The 22,157-nt window shown below is 40.9% G+C and overlaps 1 protein-coding gene across 1 annotated transcript in view; it reads right to left on the bottom strand.

Annotated features, from left to right (window-relative positions):
- Deptor (DEP domain containing MTOR interacting protein) overlaps positions 1-22,157 on the bottom strand; it is a 144,871-nt gene that overhangs the window by 23,555 nt on the left and 99,159 nt on the right. The window contains exons 7-8 of the mRNA XM_015486419.2: positions 20,180-20,250; positions 17,131-17,235 (exon numbers count right to left, since the gene is read on the bottom strand). Coding sequence (XP_015341905.1) covers positions 17,131-17,235; positions 20,180-20,250 — 176 coding nt within the window. The remainder of the gene's footprint in view (positions 1-17,130; positions 17,236-20,179; positions 20,251-22,157) is intronic.

Below are 22,157 nucleotides of genomic sequence, written 5' to 3'. Positions count from 1 at the left end.
AATCAAAAAAAATTCAAAAAAAAAAAAAAAAAGAATTGTAATGCATTCCTCTGTCATGTATTTAAAAAATAAAATCAATAGACAATATGATTGGTGTATGTACATTCCATGTATGTATTATATGTCAAAATACATTCTGCTGTCATGTATGACTAAAAAAAATAAAAATACATCGTATAGTTAAAAAAATAAATAAAAAAAAATAAAATCAATAAAACTAAAAAAGAAAAAAAAGGAACTTAAAAAAAAGAGAGAGAGAATACCTAACCTCTGGCAGAGTGGGTAACATATAGCAGGAAGATGGAGAAACTGAGGACCAGGAAAGTAAAATAATTTCAACCCATTTGAAGGGCACTAGGGTATGATAGGGAAATCATAAGCTCTGAAGCCAGACCAACCTGAGCTGTTTTGGCTTCTAGCTCTCACACTCAGTTGCACTACCCATGGCTTTGGCTCAAACTCTTTCAGCCTCAACAATAATATGCAATTAATATTCAGCCCACAGGGTTGCGAGAAAAGAGTAAAGGAGACAATACTCAGTAAGCAACTAGCACAATAACCAGCATAATGAACAACAAAAAGTGGTCCCTTCCTTTATCCCCTTTAGAATCCACTAGACATGAAGTTACATAAGCACTCTACCCTCTAGGCTAGTTCCCAGGTCTATAATAGTTACTTTAAATGCTAAACCACTAGAATCTTAGCCAGGACCAAATTCCTTTACTAAGCCTCTATGCGAGAAAGCGATTAATTTATAGTCTAACTCTGGAAAACCAACTACATTTTGGACATTCAAAAATGTTTCCCAGAAAATTTTCCAGGCAGCCACATTTAGCTTGGTCATATTTCTTCTGTCTCTTACAAAGTGGCTGAAGTAAACTATGTCGAGTACACAACTAGGGTTTGCTGGGACCGGTTCTTTTAGAGGCTGGAGAGAAAATACTATGAAAATGATTCTTCTCTTCAAAACTTCATCCTTTCGTATCCCTGTCTCAAAGAGCCAGAGGGAATAAGACAGAGATGGTTTAGCTCACAGAGACAACCATGGAAGCAGCCTCACTCTGGATGTAGAATTCCATCTCTGGTAGTAGGTATGAGGTCTGATGCTCAAGGAAAGCTGTCAACTTCCTTTAACAGAGCATCCTCACCGCTGCTCTCTGGATGAGCCTCATTCACTCTCTCCACCCCTTCCTCCTGTACTGATCATTTTCTGGACTGAAGAATGTCAGGAGTTGCCACATAGGAGCTGAGCGCCCCCTAGGTTTGAGCGATGGAAGCAGGTGGATCCCCATCTCCGCTGAGCCTCTAGAGGAGCAAAGCTTTGGAAGTGGACTTTACCCAGTGGGAGTGGGCTACCCCTTCTAACATTACCCCTCTGCCTTATATGGATGGATTGGTCTTCCAAAGAGCCTCCTCCAATAAAATCAGGGTTTGAGGTGTGCTGCTTCTCTTTTCCAACGGATCCCTAAGGTTGAGAGCCATCACAGAACCCAAAGAAAAGGGTATTTTCTGTCTGTGTGTAATTATTTGGTGCCAACCCAAATTCACCTGGAGTGACCCTGATTTAGTTATGTGTTGCAGCAGAAGAACATGAATATAAATAAAAGGGTGGAGTTTTGTGGTATCAACTTAGCTAATCTAGAACTACATGTCCTAGATTCCCTTTCCTGTGAAGTTCCAGGTTCAAGTTGGCCACAAGAGAACTGTGCACAATATCTGGAAGGTGGAAGTGAAACAGCTACCATTGCTCATGGCTACTGTGGTTCATGGCAGTGAAGGGTGGACATGAGGGTGCCTGTCCCTAGTCTCTACCATTCCACATCCAATTCTTCTCCCCAACTGATGGTACCACTGACCAGTGGCTTCCAAAATCCCATCAGCTGATGAGGCCGGAGTCTTCCAGACATTTTGACACTAGCTTCCCTTGTAAACCTACTCTACAACCTTCAGGAATGAAAGTTAGTGTCACCTAGAAAGAAGAATTTGCAGAATGAAGGTATGGGAACCAAAAGCAACCCAGGTGCTTTCTGGGGACTAAGGGCATATGGAAGAAGTATTATAAAAAGGGAAGTTCCTAAGCAGATGCAGAGAGGCTGATGGATTATAACTTGAGGTCACTCTTCTCTGAGGTGAGAGATAAATGCAGAAGTGCTGGTAGCTTCCAACTTGCTCTTATTCTCTTCCACTCTATATTCAGCTGTTCATATCACCTGCTGCCTCTGCTAAGAAAAGCTCAGACCCACTAAAATAAGTGTCAAAAGGAACATGTCACCCAGGCTGAAGACTAAAGGGGGCATAAAAATGGAAGCTCACCTGCACGGGCACAGCTGACAAAGGAGGATGCAGGCTGAGGACACAAGAGAATTCCAGGAATCAAACCTGGCTGGCCAGGAGAATAATGATGGTAAGGACAGACATGGGGAAGGGGATTAATAGGAGATGCAACATTAAGGAGGGGCTTGGAAACATGACCATGCTAATGAGATGTGCTGCTGCAGTGTCCAGGAAGAGACGGAGTATGGGCGAGGAGCTTTGAGAGAGCTTGGGGTGGACAGTCAGCTAACTTCCAATCACTGACACAAAGGTGAAGGGTGAAACAGTAGGGAATGGACAGATGCAAAATAGAGCACTGAATCATGATTTTAACAAACATGATTTTAAGTAGACTAATTTTTGAGGAGTTATAGGTTCACAGAAAAATAGGGAGGAAAGCACAGACCCATATCCCCTTGCCCATAATCCTCCATGCATAGCCTCTCCCATTATCAACATCTTCCACTTAAGAGGTACATTTATAGAACCAAAGAGGCCACACCACACATCATTATCACCCAGAGTCCATGGTCATCATAGAGACCACTTTCCCTGCTGCACATCCAATCATAAGGGCAAACGTTTAATGGCACATACCCACCACTACTGTATCAAAGCAGCATCACTGCCTTGAAATCCAAACATGACCTTTTCTTCCAGTTATTTCTCTCCATTTATATGCTATATCCACAAGACTTAAAAATCCTAAGAGAGCTGACCTCTCTCCACATGTGGGCCACAGCCTCTCCAGGCCTGGTCTAGGCAGGGACAGTCAGGTACCTCTGGGCTTACAAAGTTAAGATAGGTGCCTGGTGTTGATTACTCAGGTTTTAGAAAGCAGAATTGAATCCCATTAACCCCAGGGTGGACATGTGCAGGTGGCTAGCCTGCCCAGAACACAGTATAGTTAAGGTCCTGTTTCGTCTGCAGTGATTACACAGCTGTCCACACGTGGCTGTCACAAATGTAGCTTTATCCTGAGATGCAGAGGGCTCTGTGGACACTCCTTATCCAGATGGCTGACATTCTACACTTTCCCTGCCCCAAAAGTGAGCCCCATTTAAAACCTTGAGCTGTGAACTTTCTACCAGTCTGCACAAACTCTTGCCAACACTGAGAGGGTATAGGACTAGGTGTTGACACATGTGGGGAAAGTAAATATTTACCCGTATTTTGTGGAGGAACATCCTCACTTTAAAAGACCCAGAGCATATATGAATAAATAACACTGACCTCCTCAAATTAGTCCTAAGCTTTCCTTAGGAAGTATATTTTTCTTGTCTTCACAAAGGCTCTGCTTCTTAAAACAAAACAAAAACAGGACACAGTAGAACCTTCCCAGGGTACAAGACCACAGCTGCTCATTGGCAGCTTCCCTAGGTACAGTGCCTGAGATGTGAACTGTGTTTTACACTGCTAGTTGGGGCAGGCTCGGCTTCCTAAATGCCACATGGCCCAGCTGTGATGATTCAAAGCAACCAGGATGAAGGCATGAGCAATATTTGGCTCTAGAGACTGTTATTAGGAATTAGGGGCTGCTACTTGGCTTGGTGTGCTCCATGAGAATTTTGACATTCAGAGCTAGAAAGTTTTCCAATGTGTGTAACTGATACTCTGCAAGGAAATACCCCAACATCAAAAGTACATCAACCAAAGATTTCATAAACAAGTCATAGAATACCGCTTTCCATCTGAATTTGAGGCATGAAAATCAACATAGTTCCTGGTCCAGCAATATGCAGAACAAACAGCCGTGTATTCCTCTCTCCAGAGATCTGGGACAGACATCCTTACACTTGGCTGTGCATGAAAATCACCTGGGAGTTTACACAGAGAGCTGACGTCTGGGGCTCAATCCAGACCAACCGTGTCTATATCTCTGAGTACTTTTTAGGAGTTTCCCAGATGATTCTGATACATAGTGAAAGATGAGAAGCCCTTCCTGGTCTGGGCAATCCTTGTTCTTGTTTATGCCTTGCTTTAAACAAGATGATTATATTCAATCAAGCCCAGTACCCTAAAATGCAATTCATGGCACTGACTCTCATCTTGGCCATGAACAACTCAGTGGGTTTCATTTTTTAATGTGTAAAATGTAGTCAGTAGTATTTCCTCATCTCTATTTCCGGAAGCTGTGATACTACAATGAGAAACGTGATGTCCTCACACACATTTTACAAAAGCAAGCATCATTATTACTATTGTTATCGCTACTATTATTATTATTATAACAGTTGAACATAATGTAAATGTAAAACATCCCAGTTCATATCAGATATTGGAATCACTGTGATGGAAGAAGACAGTTGGAAATAATATAAAACGAGTGACCATCAGACCACAACCACAGCAGTTGGTCTATTCCCCCACATTTAACATCATGGTCATATCTTACTTCTGCTCATCTCACTTGACCCTTAATGAGAAATTTCACTTCTGTAGGCCTTGCTTTTGTTAATTGAAGAGGTCAAACCAGAGGTTCTTATCCTGGGTCCCTGGATAAATTTTTGTATGATCCATGCACAACATCAAATTGTGCAAATGTAACACACACATGTGCACAACTTTTTTTCTGGGATTAAGGTCTATAACTATCATCAGATCCTCAAAGAGGCACATGATCTCCAAATAATGTTAAAAATCAGAGGAATCTGCCGGGCATGCTAACACACACATGTAATACCAGCAGCTCCAGAGGTAGGAGGATCACAAGTTCAAAGCCAGCCTCAGCAACTTAGTGAGGCCCTAAGCTATTCAGCGAGACCCTCTCTAAATAAAATATAAAAAAGGGCTGGGGATGTGGCTCAATGGTTAAGCACCCTTGAATTCAACCCCCATCCCTGCCCCTACCCCGCCCCCCCCAAAAAAAAAAGAATCAAAGGAACCTTCCCAACTCTTTAAGTTTTCTGATTATTAGTAGTGGAAATAATGCTTTGGAAACTCCAAAACCATTTATTTATGGGTGGATTTCAAACATTTTTGGCAAAGATATCTTTACCCTATGATAGTTCTTTTTGTAAAGCTCTTCAATGTAAAACACTAGATTTGAGTCAAAATCAAAAGCTGAGCTAATGCCCATTACACATTGTCAATGCTGCCTTTACTTCCTAAAAATCAAGTTGGTTGGAAAGTGGTCTCAGAAGACCAGCCCTGTGGGATTTGGGACATCCTTGAGGCCCTGCCAGTCTGGAGGCTTTTTGTACATGCTGACGTCTCATTCCACAACAGTGCTGGTGGGAGAAGTATGTTGTGCTAGAGGATGGATGGGGAAGAAAATGAAGCCTTGGGGCAAAAGGAAAAAAGGCTTAACTATGGAATTCAACCTGAGTAAGAACGTGAGCCACTGTCACACAGAGCAGAGTCAGGAAAAAACAGATGCTAAGCCCTGAGTGGAACAAAGTGTCTGCTGATGCTGAGTCCAAACTTTGCTTAAGGCTCTCTACAATCGCGTCATCAGGATCTACACATGGTCTCCTGGGAGGCTAGGGTTCAGGCTTTTAGATCAGATCAACAGCAAATATTCATTCAGGAGATCTGCTAAAATGTTGATTTTTCAAATGTATCCTAAAGGTGAACTGTTTTGAGCTGCTCAAATCCTTGGGGTACAGAAAATTCAGAGACATGTATATGTTCTTCCTTGTTTCCAAAACACAACACTTTCAGTTTTAAAAATTTTATTGATATGAACTTATCACTTCCTCAAAATGCCATCTATTGGTATTATATTCTTGGAGAATATGGCTTTACAGCATGAGCCCATGTAGAGTGGCCCCCAGTGTAATATTATGCTCAGGCTACAAGATTATCTAAATCCCTACAATACAAAGGGAACTTCTGGCCTATGCCTTCATTTGAGATAATCAGCTCCATACATGAGCAATAACAATTCCAAAGCACAGGATCAAGTTCCCAGCATACATGAATTCATATTCAAGTCTTGACCTTATGTGAATTTCTTAGCCTCTCTGAATCTTATTTTTTTTCCATCTGTAAAAATGGAGACAATAACTATGTCTGCTGATTATTATCTTAAATGGTAAGACAGATATAATATACCTAGCATGGTGCTTGGTGTGTCATATCACTCAGCAAGTATTGCTTTAATATATCTTAGAGCTTTTATCAGTTATCCATTTTAAACCTACTGAAAGAGGAGAATATGTTCCCAATCATTAAATGAAAAAAAAATACCTTTTTAGTAATGTATATAGGTTCAGTGGCATCTGTGACTTTTGTATCTGTTATATTAACTGAATATCTGCTGACATGCTCAAATCCTTTTAGAAAACAAAAATGAAACTCGTTCGCTCAAGATACATTTTAGAAGCATCTTAAACTAGAGGAAATAGAGAAAAGCATGGCTGATTTCTAGATTTCTGGCCCAGGCAACTGGGTGGATGTTGATGTTATTTATTGAGATGGAAGAGAGTGGAGGAGGTTCAGGAATGTGCAAAACAAAGCCTTCAATCAACTCAATACCCAGAATATCTGTTCCAGGGATCTGACCTTGTGGCAAACCAATGTTCCCACTTCAGTTTCCGTCATTTCACTTTCTCTTAGAGGCTCTTCTGGAGGACCCCGAGTTCTAACAGTAATACCAATGATAATATCATTTCATCTGGCAGAAAGTATGGTGGGTCGAATTAAGGGATTCTGAAGCTAAAGGCAAAAGGACAGACTCGATGCCTGTTTCCGAGTCGTCTCTGTGGAACTCTGACAATGGATGAAATGTGTAAGTACGCAAAAATCTGTAATGTAGGAACCGAAGCCTTGCCTTCAGGAATGTTCCTTTCAAATACATGTTCCACAGTTTATAACTAAATATTTGTGTGTAATAGATATTTGCAGGTCATTAATAGCTGCCTCATCACTAAACCTGAAGCCCCAAAGGCAGGAACCTTGCTGCCTTTGCTCCCTACTGAATCCCCTGTGCCTGCCATAGGGCATCACGTGGGGTAGGCACTCAGTAAATATGTGTTGTAGGATATTTGTGCAGGGTTTTTTGGGGGGGGAGGTCATGACAGAAATTATTAGTTGTCCCCCAATATCCACTATCCTTTATTAATAGAACCCCCATTTTTTTCTGGACATGGCAACTGTATTTATTTCCTAGGGTTCCTGTAACAAAGTCCCCCAAATTGGATGGCTTAGAATAACAAGAATATTTGGTCTCACAGCTCTGGATGCTAGAAGTGTGAAATCAAGGTGTCACCTTGCTCTCTCTGATGGCTCTAGAATTGAGTCCTTCCTTGGGTTGTCCAGGTTTTGTTTTTAAGTTTGTAAGCGATCCTTGGCATTCCTTAGCATGTAGCTCCATCGCTCCTGTTATGTGGACATCTTCTCCCTGGGGGTTTTCACATCGTCTTTTTGTGCATCTGTCCCTACGTCTAGTTTCCTATTCTTATAAGGACACAAGTCATATTAGATTGGGGTCACTCTAATAACCTCATCTTAATAATCCAAATAAAGTCAACTCAACTTCTGAGGCACTAGGGGTTAGGACTGGAGGATGGTCCCCAATTAAAGTACAATGTGAATTTGCAACAGCCACTCAAAATAAAATGTCCATTCCCCATATTTTCTTGCATCCAAGCCATGTGTGGTTATATTCTAGCCAGTGGGATACAAAAGAAGTAGTATGTGCAACTCCCAGGAAGTATTTTTAAATGAGGGGCAGTGCCCTCTGCTTCCTTTCTTCCCTTCAGAGTGGCTAGAATGCAAACCTAATCAGTATCATTTCAGCAGTTATGTTAGACCATGAAGTGACCTTGGAAATGGAAGATGGAAAACAGTGAAAAACAAAATAGGTGATCAAAATCACAGAGACACAATTCAGCCACAGGCTGCTTTATTTCCAGCTTTTACATGACAATAGTAACTATATATATTGAAGGATTTTATGTCTTTTGAAGGATTTTTGTCACTCATAACTTAATCAAAACAGATATATAGTCTGAGACTATAGAATCTTCTTCTGAGCCACCTGCCTCATCCTAGTAGATAAAGACACAACTGTGCTTGTCTTTAATCCCCAAGATGCTTGGATTGGTCAATGCTATGGACTGAATGGGGTGCTCCCCTCACCCTACCCCTCTATTCATATATTGACACCCCAATCCCCAGTGCAACTGTATTTAGAATAAGGAAGTAATTAATGTTAATGAGGTCATAAAGGGGGAGCCCTGACAGGATTAGAAGAAGAGACACCAGATATTCTGCTCTGGTCTGTTTAGCATGACCCATATTACATGGTCCCAAGGTCTAGAACACAAATTACATTTGCTCATGACTTTTATAAGCCCCCTTTTGGAGATGAAGAATTTGAGGCTCAGACTTTAAGCAACTATCCTTGTTACTAAGAAAAAGTGGTGAAGCTGGGACTCAAACCCAGGAGTCTGACACTGAAGTCTGGACTATCCATCACATGACCTAGTGGCAATAACACACTTGAGTCTCAAGCTCTAGGTGAAGGTGGACATGGGCCTGAAGAGAGCGGGGAAGAGATGGGCCAGATGAAAAGAATGAGAGGATGGCCAGGAGAAGCAGAGATGCTCCTGGACATTTCTGGAAGTGGAAAATGGCATGTGGGGACAGGGCTACCAATGGCCAAGATGAAGCTAGTCAGGCAGAGCCTGTGTCCCTATATCCAGCAGAGTGTGATGGTGGCTCTCAAGATGAGGTGAGGAATAGAAATGTGGGGAAATGGAAAGTAGTATGTGCAACTCCCAAGAAGTATTTTTAAATGAGGGCAGTGCCCTCTGCTTCCTTTCTTCCCTTCAGTGTGGCTAGAATGCAAACCTAATCACTATCACGTCAGCAGTTATGTTAGACCATGAAGTGACCTTGGAATGGGCAGGGCAGAGCACAGGGCAACTGGACTGGCAAGCATGACATTCAGAGGCACTAAGACAAAGTCCAAGACTGAAGAGGTATTCAGCTTTATTTTATAAACTGGCTATAGCTGGGCTCTTAGAGATGCACCCATGTATTACTCAGAGTGGGACAGAGGGGAGGACCAGGTGCCCAGCCTGGTAAGGGGCTCTGTACACCACCTCCCTCAACCCTTCGTCTAGCCCTGAGGCAGAGTCACAAAGGTCCTCAGTCAGCAGATGAGAGAGAGGGGCCCGGGAAGCTAAATGATGTGCCAAACCTTACACAGGCAGGAGGAGGGGCGAAGGGATCCATCTGACTCCCAAAACCCAATTTCTTATGACAGAAATCATATCCATGGCTGCCTCTGGGGGAGGGGCTGACATGAAAGAGACATGAAGAGTTTCCTGGAGTGACATGTCCTACAATCTGACTGGTAGTGACACTAGCGTGCACATCTGACCAAACCTATAAACTACACACTTAAAAGCCATGTGCATTATTGCATGAAAATTATGCCTCAACTCAGAATATAATTTTATAAAGCTCTTGAATCTCTTCCTTCCTCTAAATCATGCTTTCTCATGGAGGAAAGGGGACATAGCCCCTAAAAAACAAATATTGCTTCTTAGAGTATGAAAATATATATATATATATATACACACACACACACACACACACACACATACATATGTGTGTGTGTGTGCGTATTGATTAAATCATTTTGATTGATTTGGCAGTACTGGAGATTGAATCCAGGGACACTGATCATTGAGCTATATCCTCCATCTTTTTATTTATTTATTTATTTATTTATTTGGAGACAGGATCTTGTTAATTTGCTTAGGACCTTGCTAAGTTGCTGAGATTTGCCCTTGAACTTGCAATCCTCTTGCCTTTGCCTCCTGAGTTGCTGGGATTTTAGCTGTGACCTGTTTCACCCAGCTTATCCTATTTTTAAGTATAAAGCGTATGTGCATTTGTATAGACATATATATAGTAGAATATATATGTATATACACACACTGTATACATATATACAGTAGAACATAATAGATAAACAGGTACTCTGTAAATCACTGGGATCTACATTTCACAGGGAGGAATAACTAGAAAAAAACATATTTTAGACATATTCCTCATGGGACTGATAATTTTTTTTAAAAAGGCAAGAAACTTCCCTAACCCACAGCTCCCTCCTTCCCAATTCTCCTCACACTGCAGTCTGGTTATGACTTTCATTCTTTTCTGCAAGACACCATGCTACCTTCTGGGTTCCCTCCATACAGAATAAAACTTGTGTGTGAGTATACTCATGTGAACACCCAATCCTGTAAACACCCATACACATGCAGGGTGTACACACACTTAGCTAGTTTCTGTTCATTCTCTGGGTCTCAGCTCAGGCCTTCTTTCCCCTGAAGGTCAGGAAGTGTTTCTGCTCATTCCCCCTTTATTCTGCAAAGGCAGAAGCACCAGTCCCCCCCCCCCCTTCCTTTCCTACAGTAACTCTACATTCATTAGGGGAAGTGTTTGCTTAATGTCTCTTTTCCTCTCTCAACTGTAAATCCCAGGATGGCCTAACCTAATGCCAAGCACATGGTAGAGGTGAATGTGCACTTGAGGACTGTTGGAGCCTGGCACAGGGAAGGCTCCCTGCTAAGGAAGGGGACAGAGCAGGAGATGATGTGAGTCTGAGCCCGGGAAGTGGCCCTCGCTTATTGGCAGGTCCCTCCCAGGCAAAGGAGTTGTCTCTTCCCTCCCAGTCCTGCCCAGTGGCAAGAGGAGGATCCTCCTCCCCACTATTCCTGTCACCCTCTGCAAGGGGCAGCCAAGACACAGAGCACCCTGTAGTCACCTGGAAAGGAGCTACTTTTAAAAACATCAAAAAAAAAAAAAGAGTCATTTTTTAAAAATCTGGGTGGATGGTAATTCCATAATTTACTTTAGTGGCCAAACGATCTTGGCCAATTAGGTAAGAATCTGGCCTCTTTTGGTGCAGTAGGTAAATTCCATGAAATAACATAGCACTCTGTGCCTGGGGAGGAAAGATCAATGGGCAGGATTTTGAATTTTTTTTTTCTCTGTGTGAAAAACAAGTCAATTTTTAAGAGGGGGAAAAAAGATATAATGGCCACTAATTCCTTATTCTGACTCAGATAGTTCTGTTTCTATATAAACATGCAAAGAAATAAGTAAACAGAGAAAAGAGATGGAGTCAGTCCATATCCATCAATTCATCACAGCAGGAAACAAGAAAAGAAGCCAGGAGTCTTGAAATCCCTCTGAGACTTGGCACGGGGCAGCATGAAAACTGGAATACTGTTTCTGGCAGGATTTAATTATTCCCACAAGAAAAATAAACTTTCCAGAAAAAAGCAAGGATATCTTTTGTCCTTTATTTGTAAATATGGCTCAGATTCCTTCATAGCCTAAAGGCTCAACCGTTGGTTCTAACAAGTGTTTCATTTAACTAATGAAAGTAAGTATTTTAGATTTTTCACTTAGATGACATTGCAAGATCTAGTCCTCACCTAAGTGAGGGGCCAGTGTCAGGGACTAAAACTACTCATTTGATCTTCTTCAAGCCAACCCAGATGAACATGTGACCACTTTACCAATGTACTTTGAATAGAATATACAGTCTCTGCACAGGAGGCATGAAAGGTCATGAATCCAAGAGCATTCTACCTAGGGTTTAAGATTTTAATGGGACATGTCATCTATTGGGCTGTGCCTTGGTTTGTATTTCTTGAACTAATACTATGAGAAGCATGTGGATTTGAATCTAGCTCTTGATATTTACAAACTGGTAACCAGGAAGGAATTAATTGGGTTTCCTCACTTGTGAAGCAGAGAGACTGTAACCCACCCACCTTCAAAAGTCAAGACCATATATGGGAAAGGCCCAAGTTTATGATACAGGTGGCTCCGTATGTAAGTTCCCTGAAACTTTTGTAGAAGAACACAGAGGCGGGGCCTTCAGGAAGGGATTAGGTCATGAGAGTGGATGGGACTGGTGCTTTTATAAGAAGATGACAGGAAGACTTGCTCTTCTCTCTGCTCTATGACATGTGAGGAAACAGCAAGAAGGCGGCCTTTGAAAACCAGGTAGCAGGCCCTGACAGACAATGGATCCGCCAGTATCTTGATCTCGGACTTTCCAAACAAATGCTTATCATTTACACCTCCCAGTGTATATTATTATTATTGGACACAATACCTTTATTTTATTTATTTATTTATTTTTATATGGTGCTGAGGATTAAACCCAGTGTCTCACACGTGTTGGGCAAACACTCTATCACTGAGCTACAACCTCAGCCCCTAGTTTATATTATTTTTGATACAGCAGACTGAAATGACTAAGAGAGCAGGATGATATGATGAAGAGCAGCTGGTGGAAGATAGGGGAATATCACAGGATATTTAAGGAAGGCTTCTCTGAAAAATCAACATGTAACCTGAGATTAGAAAGATAACAATGGAACCAGCCATCTTTCCTCAAGTAGGAACAAACCTGATATTTGGGAAGCACAAAGAGAAAGTCAGGGGTGCTCTAAGCAACACGGTGCAGGAGATGAGGTTCTGATCTGCAGAACCAGATCAAGGACTCTGCAGTCCACAAAAGACATCTGGAGTTTATTCTCATTGTGACAGGAAGCCATTAGAGCATTCATGGCCAGAGTCAATTAATTAGATTTACTTAAGAGCTGGACCTAGGCGCGATCATGAGATATTAGTGAAATGTAAAAAGTCTGCCTGGTTAGAAAGAAGGCCGCTTATTAGAGGATCATGTAGGATAAGGTGATCATAGCGTGGTCCAGAAATGGAGTTAACTGGAGTGACAGAGAAGACAGAGATCCTGAAATTGCTGCTCCCCCAGGATATTAGTATTTTGCTGTAGCCATTAAATGGGCTCATGAAGAGAAGGGCCAGTAAGGTACAGGCAGAGAAGATATTCAGGAAACTGTGTTCCTTTTCATGTTTCCTCCCTTCCCCTTTGTATTGAAAGGAACAGCAGCTGCTGATGAAATCCCAAAGATGAGTGAAAAGTCAGCAGATAGAAAATGTGGGAAGAAGGAAATACAAATGTGCAGCCATGGGTGCACCACACTTTTGACACTTTGCATATTTCATACTCCACTCTAGAGTTGTAGAGACATCAGCAGACCTTCCCTTAGACCCCTTGAAAGAACCGCAAAATCAAAACCTTATGGCAAGACAGGTTGGTGGAAACAAGCCTTTAGTATTACATTATAGAAGTGGCTTCTTATGAAACTGAAACATTCTATTACTAGCACAGGTGGTAAAATATTAGATTAGTAAGTGTTTTAGGTCACAGAATCATGCACAAAGTATCTCTAATGAATAAACACAGCTAAATTATTCAAAGGGCATGATATTCACCATCATTTTCATTTAACCAACAAACCAACAGTGCAATTCAAAACTATCTCTCTATAAATTTCATTACAATACAGTTTGGCCAAAGGCATCTTCTAACAGTTTGAGAGCTATCTTAACCAATAAAGACTCCATTTGAGTGTTTCTCTTAAGTGATAAAATGCTGTGTTAAACAATTGCAACAAAATTAGCCCTCTGTAAGATTAGAATTTTAATATGCTGATTTGTTTTATTAATTTCCAAGGAGATGAAGTGTGTGCAGTTTAAAATGGTTTTAAGTTGGATGAGGTGGCACACACCTGTTGTCAAGAGCCATTGTGGACTCTGTATGAACCAAACTGGCATTGTAGTCAGTGAATAAGAAGGTCTGGTATCTGGAAACTTCCAGTGGCACTTCTGCTGGTTAAGACAGCCCAGATACATATGAGTTCTATTCAGCTCCTCCAGGTTCCACACAGCACCAGTGACCTGCTGCAGCCACCTAGCCACACAGACTCCCAGAGATAGGTGCGGCTTCCCAAGATGCCAATCAAGCTGTCCACTACAAGACACCATGAAGCAAGACTCTACCCACTGAAACCTATCCCCGCCTTTGATGCTCTTCCTTAAATAAAGAAACGGAGCCGTTTTCTAACTGTTCTGTTCCAGCTTCCACCAGGACTGGGAGAACCCATCTGGCGCTCCCTTAAAACTAATTCTGACTTTGTCTTATTTCTTCACTAATTATTTCAGACTTTAATTCTCCTGTGGCTTATTCCTTCCTGTTCAGGAAGAATTACCCTGGCAAGGTGCAGGCTGCTTTGTGTTAGCCTATAATCCTAGCAACTCCAGATGCTGAGGCTAAAGGATCACAAGTTCAAATTCAGCCTTGGCAACTTGGAGAGACCCTGTCTCAAAATTTTAAAAAATTTAAAAGAAGAGCTGGGGATATGGATCAGTGGTACAGCACCCCTGGATCCAGTACTGCAAATAAAATAAAATGGGATAGAATACAAATAAAGCTACTTTTAAGTAGAGAAGCTCAGGATAGAGCATTCTGCTGAATAAGAGAGCTATGTTATACAATTGCAGAAGAGCTGCTCTGATGAATTCTATACAGCTCCAGGATATAGGAAAACCATTATAAACTTCCAAGGAAAATAAAAATATAAACCATATGATGTATTAGTTTATAAAATAAAAAATACATATATCAGGAAACCCATTTATCCAGGTACATACAGCAAACAGTTAATTAACTGACATGCCAATTATGCATGTTAATTGACAGAGATGAACTAGAATCAATTAAATTCCCTATACACTTGGCTAGGCAAAGCAAGTTCTTCAGTTGCAATATAAATCTACTATTTTCCTCAAAGGAAATGTGCTTAAAGCCAAGTCCTCATGTGAACGAATGCACGCTCAGCACCGAAGCTCTCTGCCAAAATCATCCATACTGGGTACTTTACTGTGGAAATAAAATGTAAGATCCTTTCCACAGCCAAGAGTTCCATTAGAAAATGAGAAATTCAGCCTCGGCACAGACACAAGTGCTTGCGCTTTATGTTCCTAGCCAACTTTCCTGCTGAGTTTCTTTGGTGCTGTGCCTGCTGTGGTACTGAGAAGGTAGGGAAGGTCTTCTGAGGTTTCCACAGCTGCCATGAGGCACAGGGCACATCAGGACTGTGCCTCCCCTATTCGGACAAGGTTGTGAAATCAGGGTGCAGGGCCAGCACCTAATCATACCAGCCTGATTACCTAGACTGGCACTAAAGGTGAAGCTCTTTGCTCCCCCTTTTTCCCCAGTGTGTACACCAACGCCAGAGGGCACATGCTGGAAACCAGACAGGTGGAGAATCAAATCACGCCTGTTGCTGCACCAGAAAAAGCCTGATGGGAGAGGACGAAAGCACTGATGAGTGAATGGTGAGAGTGATCTATAGCTTTCCAGCTTGCTGAACCCTCCCATGTCCCGGATAACTGAGATCAATCGCCCTGGGAAATGTTTCACAGATGACAGAACAAAACTGTGCTAGATAACGGTGTTTCGAAGCTCTGAGAAAAATCAATGCTTTCAATATTCTCTTTCATTTCTGTCATGAAGACAATATATTTCCATATATGCATACAAGAAGTCTAGAAAAATAAAAATCAAAATGTAAATGGTACTACTCTACTGGGTGCTAATTATACATCCAGAAGGCTGCTTTTAGAATGTTATATAGTTGTCATTTCTGGATTAAGAAAGATGATAGGCAATTTCAACTTTTTTTAGGCTTGTCTATGTTTTCCAAATTTTCTTGGACACACATCACTTTAATACCAAACAATATGTAAAATTATTGCCAGAAAATATTTCAATTCATTCAATATTGAATTGATATTTGTGTAGCTGTTTGTACTTTATCAAGTATGTCCACATATATAATACATAAAAGAGTTAAGGGAAAGATTAATGCCATTTCAGAGAACAGGAAATAGGTTCTGAGATGTCACCAAACTTGCTCAAAAAGCCAGTAACTAGCAGAATCAAGATATGAATATTGTTCTCTTCAAATTCCATGACTTCTTTTCTCAATATGTGCTCATTAGGGTCTAGTATGACCTACTGATGGCACATAATCCACAGAATGGACCTTGCCTACAACATAAACAACAGATTTTGATATGAGATTTAAGCAAAAAGAAATATATATGTTTATGTAAATATATATAAATAAATACATACATCTGGGTGTGGTGGCGCATACCTGTAATCCTAGCGGCAGGAGGAAAACAAGTTCAAAGCCAGCCTCAGCAACTTAGCGAGGTGCTAAGCAACTTAGTGAGACCCTGTCTCTAAATAAGATACAAAATAGGGCTGGGGATGTGGCTTATTGGTTGAGTGTCCCTGAGTTCAATCCCCAGCATCCCTCCCCGCTGAAAACAAACAAACAAATAAATAAATGTGTGTGTGTATATATATATATATACACACACACATTTATTTATTTGTTTTATTTTATATATATATATATAATGTATATATATATATATACACACACACATTTATTTATTTGTTTTATTTTATTATATATATATAATGTGTATATATATATATATGTGTGTATATATATATATACACACACATTTATTATATATATATATATATATATATATATATATATATATACACACACATTTATTTATTTCCTCTCCTCCAAATTCAGCATTAAGAAGAGAAATGTAGGGAAAAAAAGAAAGAAAAACAATGGGAGTTTGGAGACTACAAAGTAGAGGCAAGAAGTGGGCAAACCTTCTTCCCTGGTTGGCTTCATCTCGACCCTATTCAGAAAGGGAAAAGAAAATTTGACAAAAATGGAACAAAAACACTTAGGGAGAGAAAGTACAGATGGCATCAAATAATAAATAAGGCTGGAAGTGTTACCTGGGACAGGTAAAGGGTGTGGAGATTAAGAAATAGAAAGGGCACAACCTGAGAGGGCTTTGGATCCCATGACAGAATTGCAGCCCGAACCCAGGACAGATACAAACCAAATCAGAAAGGTCTGGGAGTACCTTCATTCCTGCTGCCGCTGCAGGGCCACTGGGGTCCACAGCCTGGATGTGGCATGGCTTACTTCCTCGTACCACAAAGCCCCAGCCAACCGCATCGCCAACAATCTAGAGAAGAAAACCACAATTAACAATCGGCAGGCAGTCCCTGGCAATTTGCCTGTCCTGCCAAGAGACAGAAAACCAGCACAGGATTAAGCATGTGCCATGACACATCTTTCTCCACTTCCTCGCCACCTTATTAAGGGGATGGAATACTTTGCTTCTATCACGAAAGCAGGCATAGCTCTGTGGAAAATGTGGTTGAGAAACAGAACCTGTTTTGCAGAAGGAAGTTGCTTTTGGGAGGGCACTACTCAATAAATAATTGGCAGACTGCCTCTTTCTTAGGCTGCTCGACAATTCAATATCAAAATCTAGTAGACGGTTTAGAAGATCTTAAAAACATGGTTGAAATTTCTCTCCAAATCCAATCTCTACCCCAAGTTTGTCTTTTCCATCTGGATCCAAACGATACGCTATTATCTAGCTATGTCACTCATGTCTGGAAGAACAATTTAAATTACTAATAATGAGAAATATGAAGAGCCTAGTATTTCTTGAAACAATTTTCTATACCAAGAAAATAAAGTGATCCAGGCGCAGTGGCATGCACTTGTAATTCCAGTGATTCTGAAGACTTCCACAGGAGTATTGCAAATTTGAGGTCACCCTGGGCAACTCAGAGAGACTGTCTCAAAAGAGAAAAATAAAAAGGGCTGGGAATATAGCTCAGTGGTAGAGCACCTTTGTGTTCAATTCCCAGTACCAACAACAGAAACAAAGAAATAAGGGAAGAGAAAAACGAAGTGAAAAGGTACAAAAAGTTCTTCATTTATAAGTAGACTCCAATCCAAAAGTTATTTTAGAAATAGTACATAAACTTTTCCTATAGAATCACTAATATAATCGGCAGTTACATTCCCTGGGCGCTCTCAGACTCATCCTTAACACATATGTTAGTTGAAATACAGATGAAACGCGTTCGCAATCAATTACTAGCAATGCTGGCATAAAACTAAAAGCCTAAAATAAATACAATCCACCGTCTCTTCAAAGCTGGAGACTGGGGAAAGCAGGAATTTGGTGGAAATTCTCAAGATTCTTAATCACTTTAGCGATTTTAGGGTTTGCTCTTATTTCGTTTATTATACAAAATTTCACTCCCAAATGCACGCTTTGCCTTTTCCCTGGATACAAATATGTATGAGTGCCTTCTCATGTTAAGTCCTCCAGCTCAGCAACAGAAGTAGCCATCAAAAAATGTTTGCATTATGTATGATTGTGGAAAGCTTGTGTGTGTGTGTGTGTGTGTGTGTGTGTGTGTGTTTCTCTACCTGAGGTAATGGAAAACAAGAGGAAAGAGAAGTGTATAAAAGAGGAAGTTGATGTAGATGTGAGGAATCTGAAAGGAAGGGGATGGGGGAGGTGCTGTCAATCAGAAGACTTCCACATTCTGAAGAAAACCTCTGGGGCTAGAGGGAGGCAGAGTTAAGGCTGCAGGGCCTTTCCCCAGTGGGTCTTCAGGAACCCCTCACAGCCACACAGGGCCCCAAATTAGATGCCTTCACAACTCAGGGTTTGCTGATATTGTAAAAGGCACCACTATTTACAGTGGAACAATTTATTCGATTGTTCCCTTTTTCTACCTTAAGATTCCCTTACTGTCTTAAGTGATTTTTAAAATTAAGTGTAATGCAGAAGAAATTGTTGGCATTATTTGCACTACCACTTGCCTTAGAATTCCATAATTACATTAGCATAAGTGCATAATGGAAATCTCTTTTTAAAAGACATATCAAAAATAATTTAAGATACCAAAATACTATGTGAATAACAAGTGAATCATGTAAAGACCTAATGTGCTTTATGTTTTAGTGTCTTAGTGTCAAAAAAAAAAAAGAGCCTACTTTCATAATATAGAGAGCAGGCTGTGCCCTCTCTGAGTTATTTCATGATATATAAAACAGCAGTGTTCAGGCTGGGCCTAAACCTGAGCTGCTCCATTTTGTAGTCTGCCATAAGCTACACAATGTTGAGTTTAAGTGCTCAGGTAGAATGACTCTATACCTTGTTTGTACAAACAGGCAAACATAAAACAACCATAAGCCAAAAACTGATAAATTAATCACACTAATAAAATTGGCCACCTGTGGACTCATCAAATTAATCAGAAGCACATGGACAGGTGTATCAAACTCATATGGGGGAAAAATAAAATAGGCTCATGAGCTTATCAAACACCCCAGACCACTGAATGAAACAACCCTCTACTTGAGGCCCAAAAAGGAGAAGCACCCTGAGTCTAGTCACGACAGCACCCTTTTCCTGTCACCTGTCACTCGTCCCAAGCTTGCCCAGGAAAACCCACAGTGATGAACCTCTGAATCTCTGTCCTTGGACTTTAGCAGAGCAGTTTCTCCTGCCAGTGATCACCATGTACACCCACTCCAAGCTAACATCTCAAGCTGACACTGTGAACCTGCTGTCCAGGCAGACCTTGGCCTAGCATAAGTTCCTGTGCTTTGACAGTTCTGCATCCCGACCACCTCCACTGACTCTTTGACTTTGCATTCATGTCTCTCTCTGCCTTTTCTCTCAATGCAGCCTCCTGAACCCCAATGGCTGCCTTAACTTCTTCTTGACCTTTCTGTAAACTGTGTATATAGTTGTATAAAGTATAACTTGAGTGTTACAGATACTAGAAACTAAGATTAGAGTAAAAGAACCTGTGATCTCCTGGCTTATGACTACCAGGTGACCCACAAATATTCAGTGAACTGCCACTGATCAGCATGGTATAACCTGTGAATTTACTGTTATTCAATAAATTGTGGTATTCTGGAAAGACACAAATGTGTTTTGTTTATGTTAACATAGTTTGCTCACAACACATGTGAAAAACAAAGGAAATTTAGGACAAGTTTTCAGTTCAGTCCATGAGCTACACATCAACATGTTGACATGACAGAAAAATGAGTATCACAGGAGAAAAAACAAGGCATAAGCATACCGTGAACGTCTTCCTCGCGTACGGTGCTCCAGGAGTCAGGAGCTCCTCAGAAGTGACTGGCCTCTTGAGCACTGAGAAGCAGACACAGGGTCAGGGAATGAGTACCTGAAAGACCTTCCTTCATTCATTCAGCAGATACTTAGTGAACACCTGTTACGTGACCATCAGTGAACTACAGTGGCCAGGCCCTTGCCCCACTGTTAGTACTAAAATATCAGCAAACAAGTAACCCTAAACCCACCCACAGAGCTAAGGAGTTGGTGGGTAGCAAAAGGAATAGAAGCAGAAGGGACAAAGGACAGGGTCGAAGTTTTCCTATAAAGGAAAATGTCATGTTTTCTATTTTTCCCATTTCTCTCTCATAAATCCATTATGCATTTATATGTTTCAGAGGTAGGAAAAAAATAGCTCCAGCAGTCTGATAGTCAAGCTTTAAGCACTAACCCGATCCAGCCCCATTCCCACACTGCCCTTGTCCCATGCATTAAAGTTCTACTCATTTCCTAAATAACATAGGAACACAGGGCTACATATAATACTGCCTTGTGCCCATAGTAATAATACTGGTGAATTTTTCTGAGAATTCAGCATGTCCTGAGTATCATGCTAGGTAACCCATTATTCAGTTAATTATCACAAGAACTAATGAGTTAGGTTCATCAGTATCCTCATTTTATATGTGAGAAAACAAACCTAAAATAGTTAAAGTATTTATGGCCAAGGACCTAAAGCTAATTAGCAGCTTCGAGAATTAGGACCAAAGTCAGATGTTGAATATCCATGTCCACATTCTCAGCCACTGTGTTACACTGACCCCTTGCACTATGCTGTCTTGTAAGTAGACAGAAGGGCTCAGAAGCTCTGGAAGACAGGGGTGTGGTGTGGTGTCTGTTCATCCTAAGATGTCTGTTTTCAGCGGCTCACCTGTTGCTGTTGCCTACCAAGATGGAAAAGCCAGTAGCCAATTCCTGACCCGCCAGCTATAAAAAACACCCACAAATAACTTTATCATCTGTTGTATGCCTATTAAGAACTGGAGAAAGGATTTCCCCTTCCTTCTAGAATAGTTGATCAGGGACAGAGAGCATTCTAGTTTATATGAAAATCAGGGACTTAAGTGCCACAAAGAAATGGAAAGTGCCAGAGCCAAGCCATCCTGGACAAGTGCCAGCTCTAATTCCCTTTGCAAGTGGCAACCAGAGGTCAGACACCAGCCCTTCACAAGTGGGCAGGAGTGTGGGGCAAGGCATATGTGATTTCCAAGCAGCTGGGTCTTATCTGTTGGGTGCAGCCCAGGCCTAACAAGATCTCTTAGTTAAAGGCAGTGAAATGCTTCTGTGGAGATGACAGATGGCTGAGATTACTACTTTTACTCTCAGAAGCTTATAAAACAGCAAATGATTTTATGTTCACTAAACAAAAGGGAGTAGGTTAAATATCCAGCTGGGAACAGAATCTCTCAGTAGATGGAAAGGAGATAAGAAAAGTGGTCCATGTTGGAGGGATGAGATATTTTTTAATCCTGGCAGACAATTCCTCTCCATGCCCCATAAATCCTCATGGAGTTTATGAATCTGAATACAGGACACCATCACACTGACCATTTATTTTAATGTACTTTATTTCTTTATTACTTTGAAAAACTAGAAACTTTTGAGGCTTGAAAAAATATCCTTAGAGTTCTTTTTTCATATCCTTGGAAGATAACACTTTAGCAGGATACTGATTATGGTCATAATATCTATAGTTTTTTGGGCAGAATGTCTGGCTTAAGGCATTTTTTTAATAAACTACCAAAAATACATATTGATGTTTCTGGGTGGTTAATTTTAAATTCTTTACTTTGAAGGCCTGTTTATCTGCTTGAGAAAAAAAAAAAAAGATCATAGATGAGCTCACAAAGTACTGGCCACCTTCACAAGGGACTTCACCTCAGAGACTCAAGAAGGCAGCTTCCTTTTCTGCCCACTTATCAGTG

This window comes from Marmota marmota, unplaced genomic scaffold, assembly GCF_001458135.2.
Source record: "Marmota marmota marmota unplaced genomic scaffold, marMar, whole genome shotgun sequence".
Lineage (NCBI taxonomy): Eukaryota > Metazoa > Chordata > Mammalia > Rodentia > Sciuridae > Marmota > Marmota marmota.
This window is presented reverse-complemented; position numbering and strand designations above follow the sequence as displayed.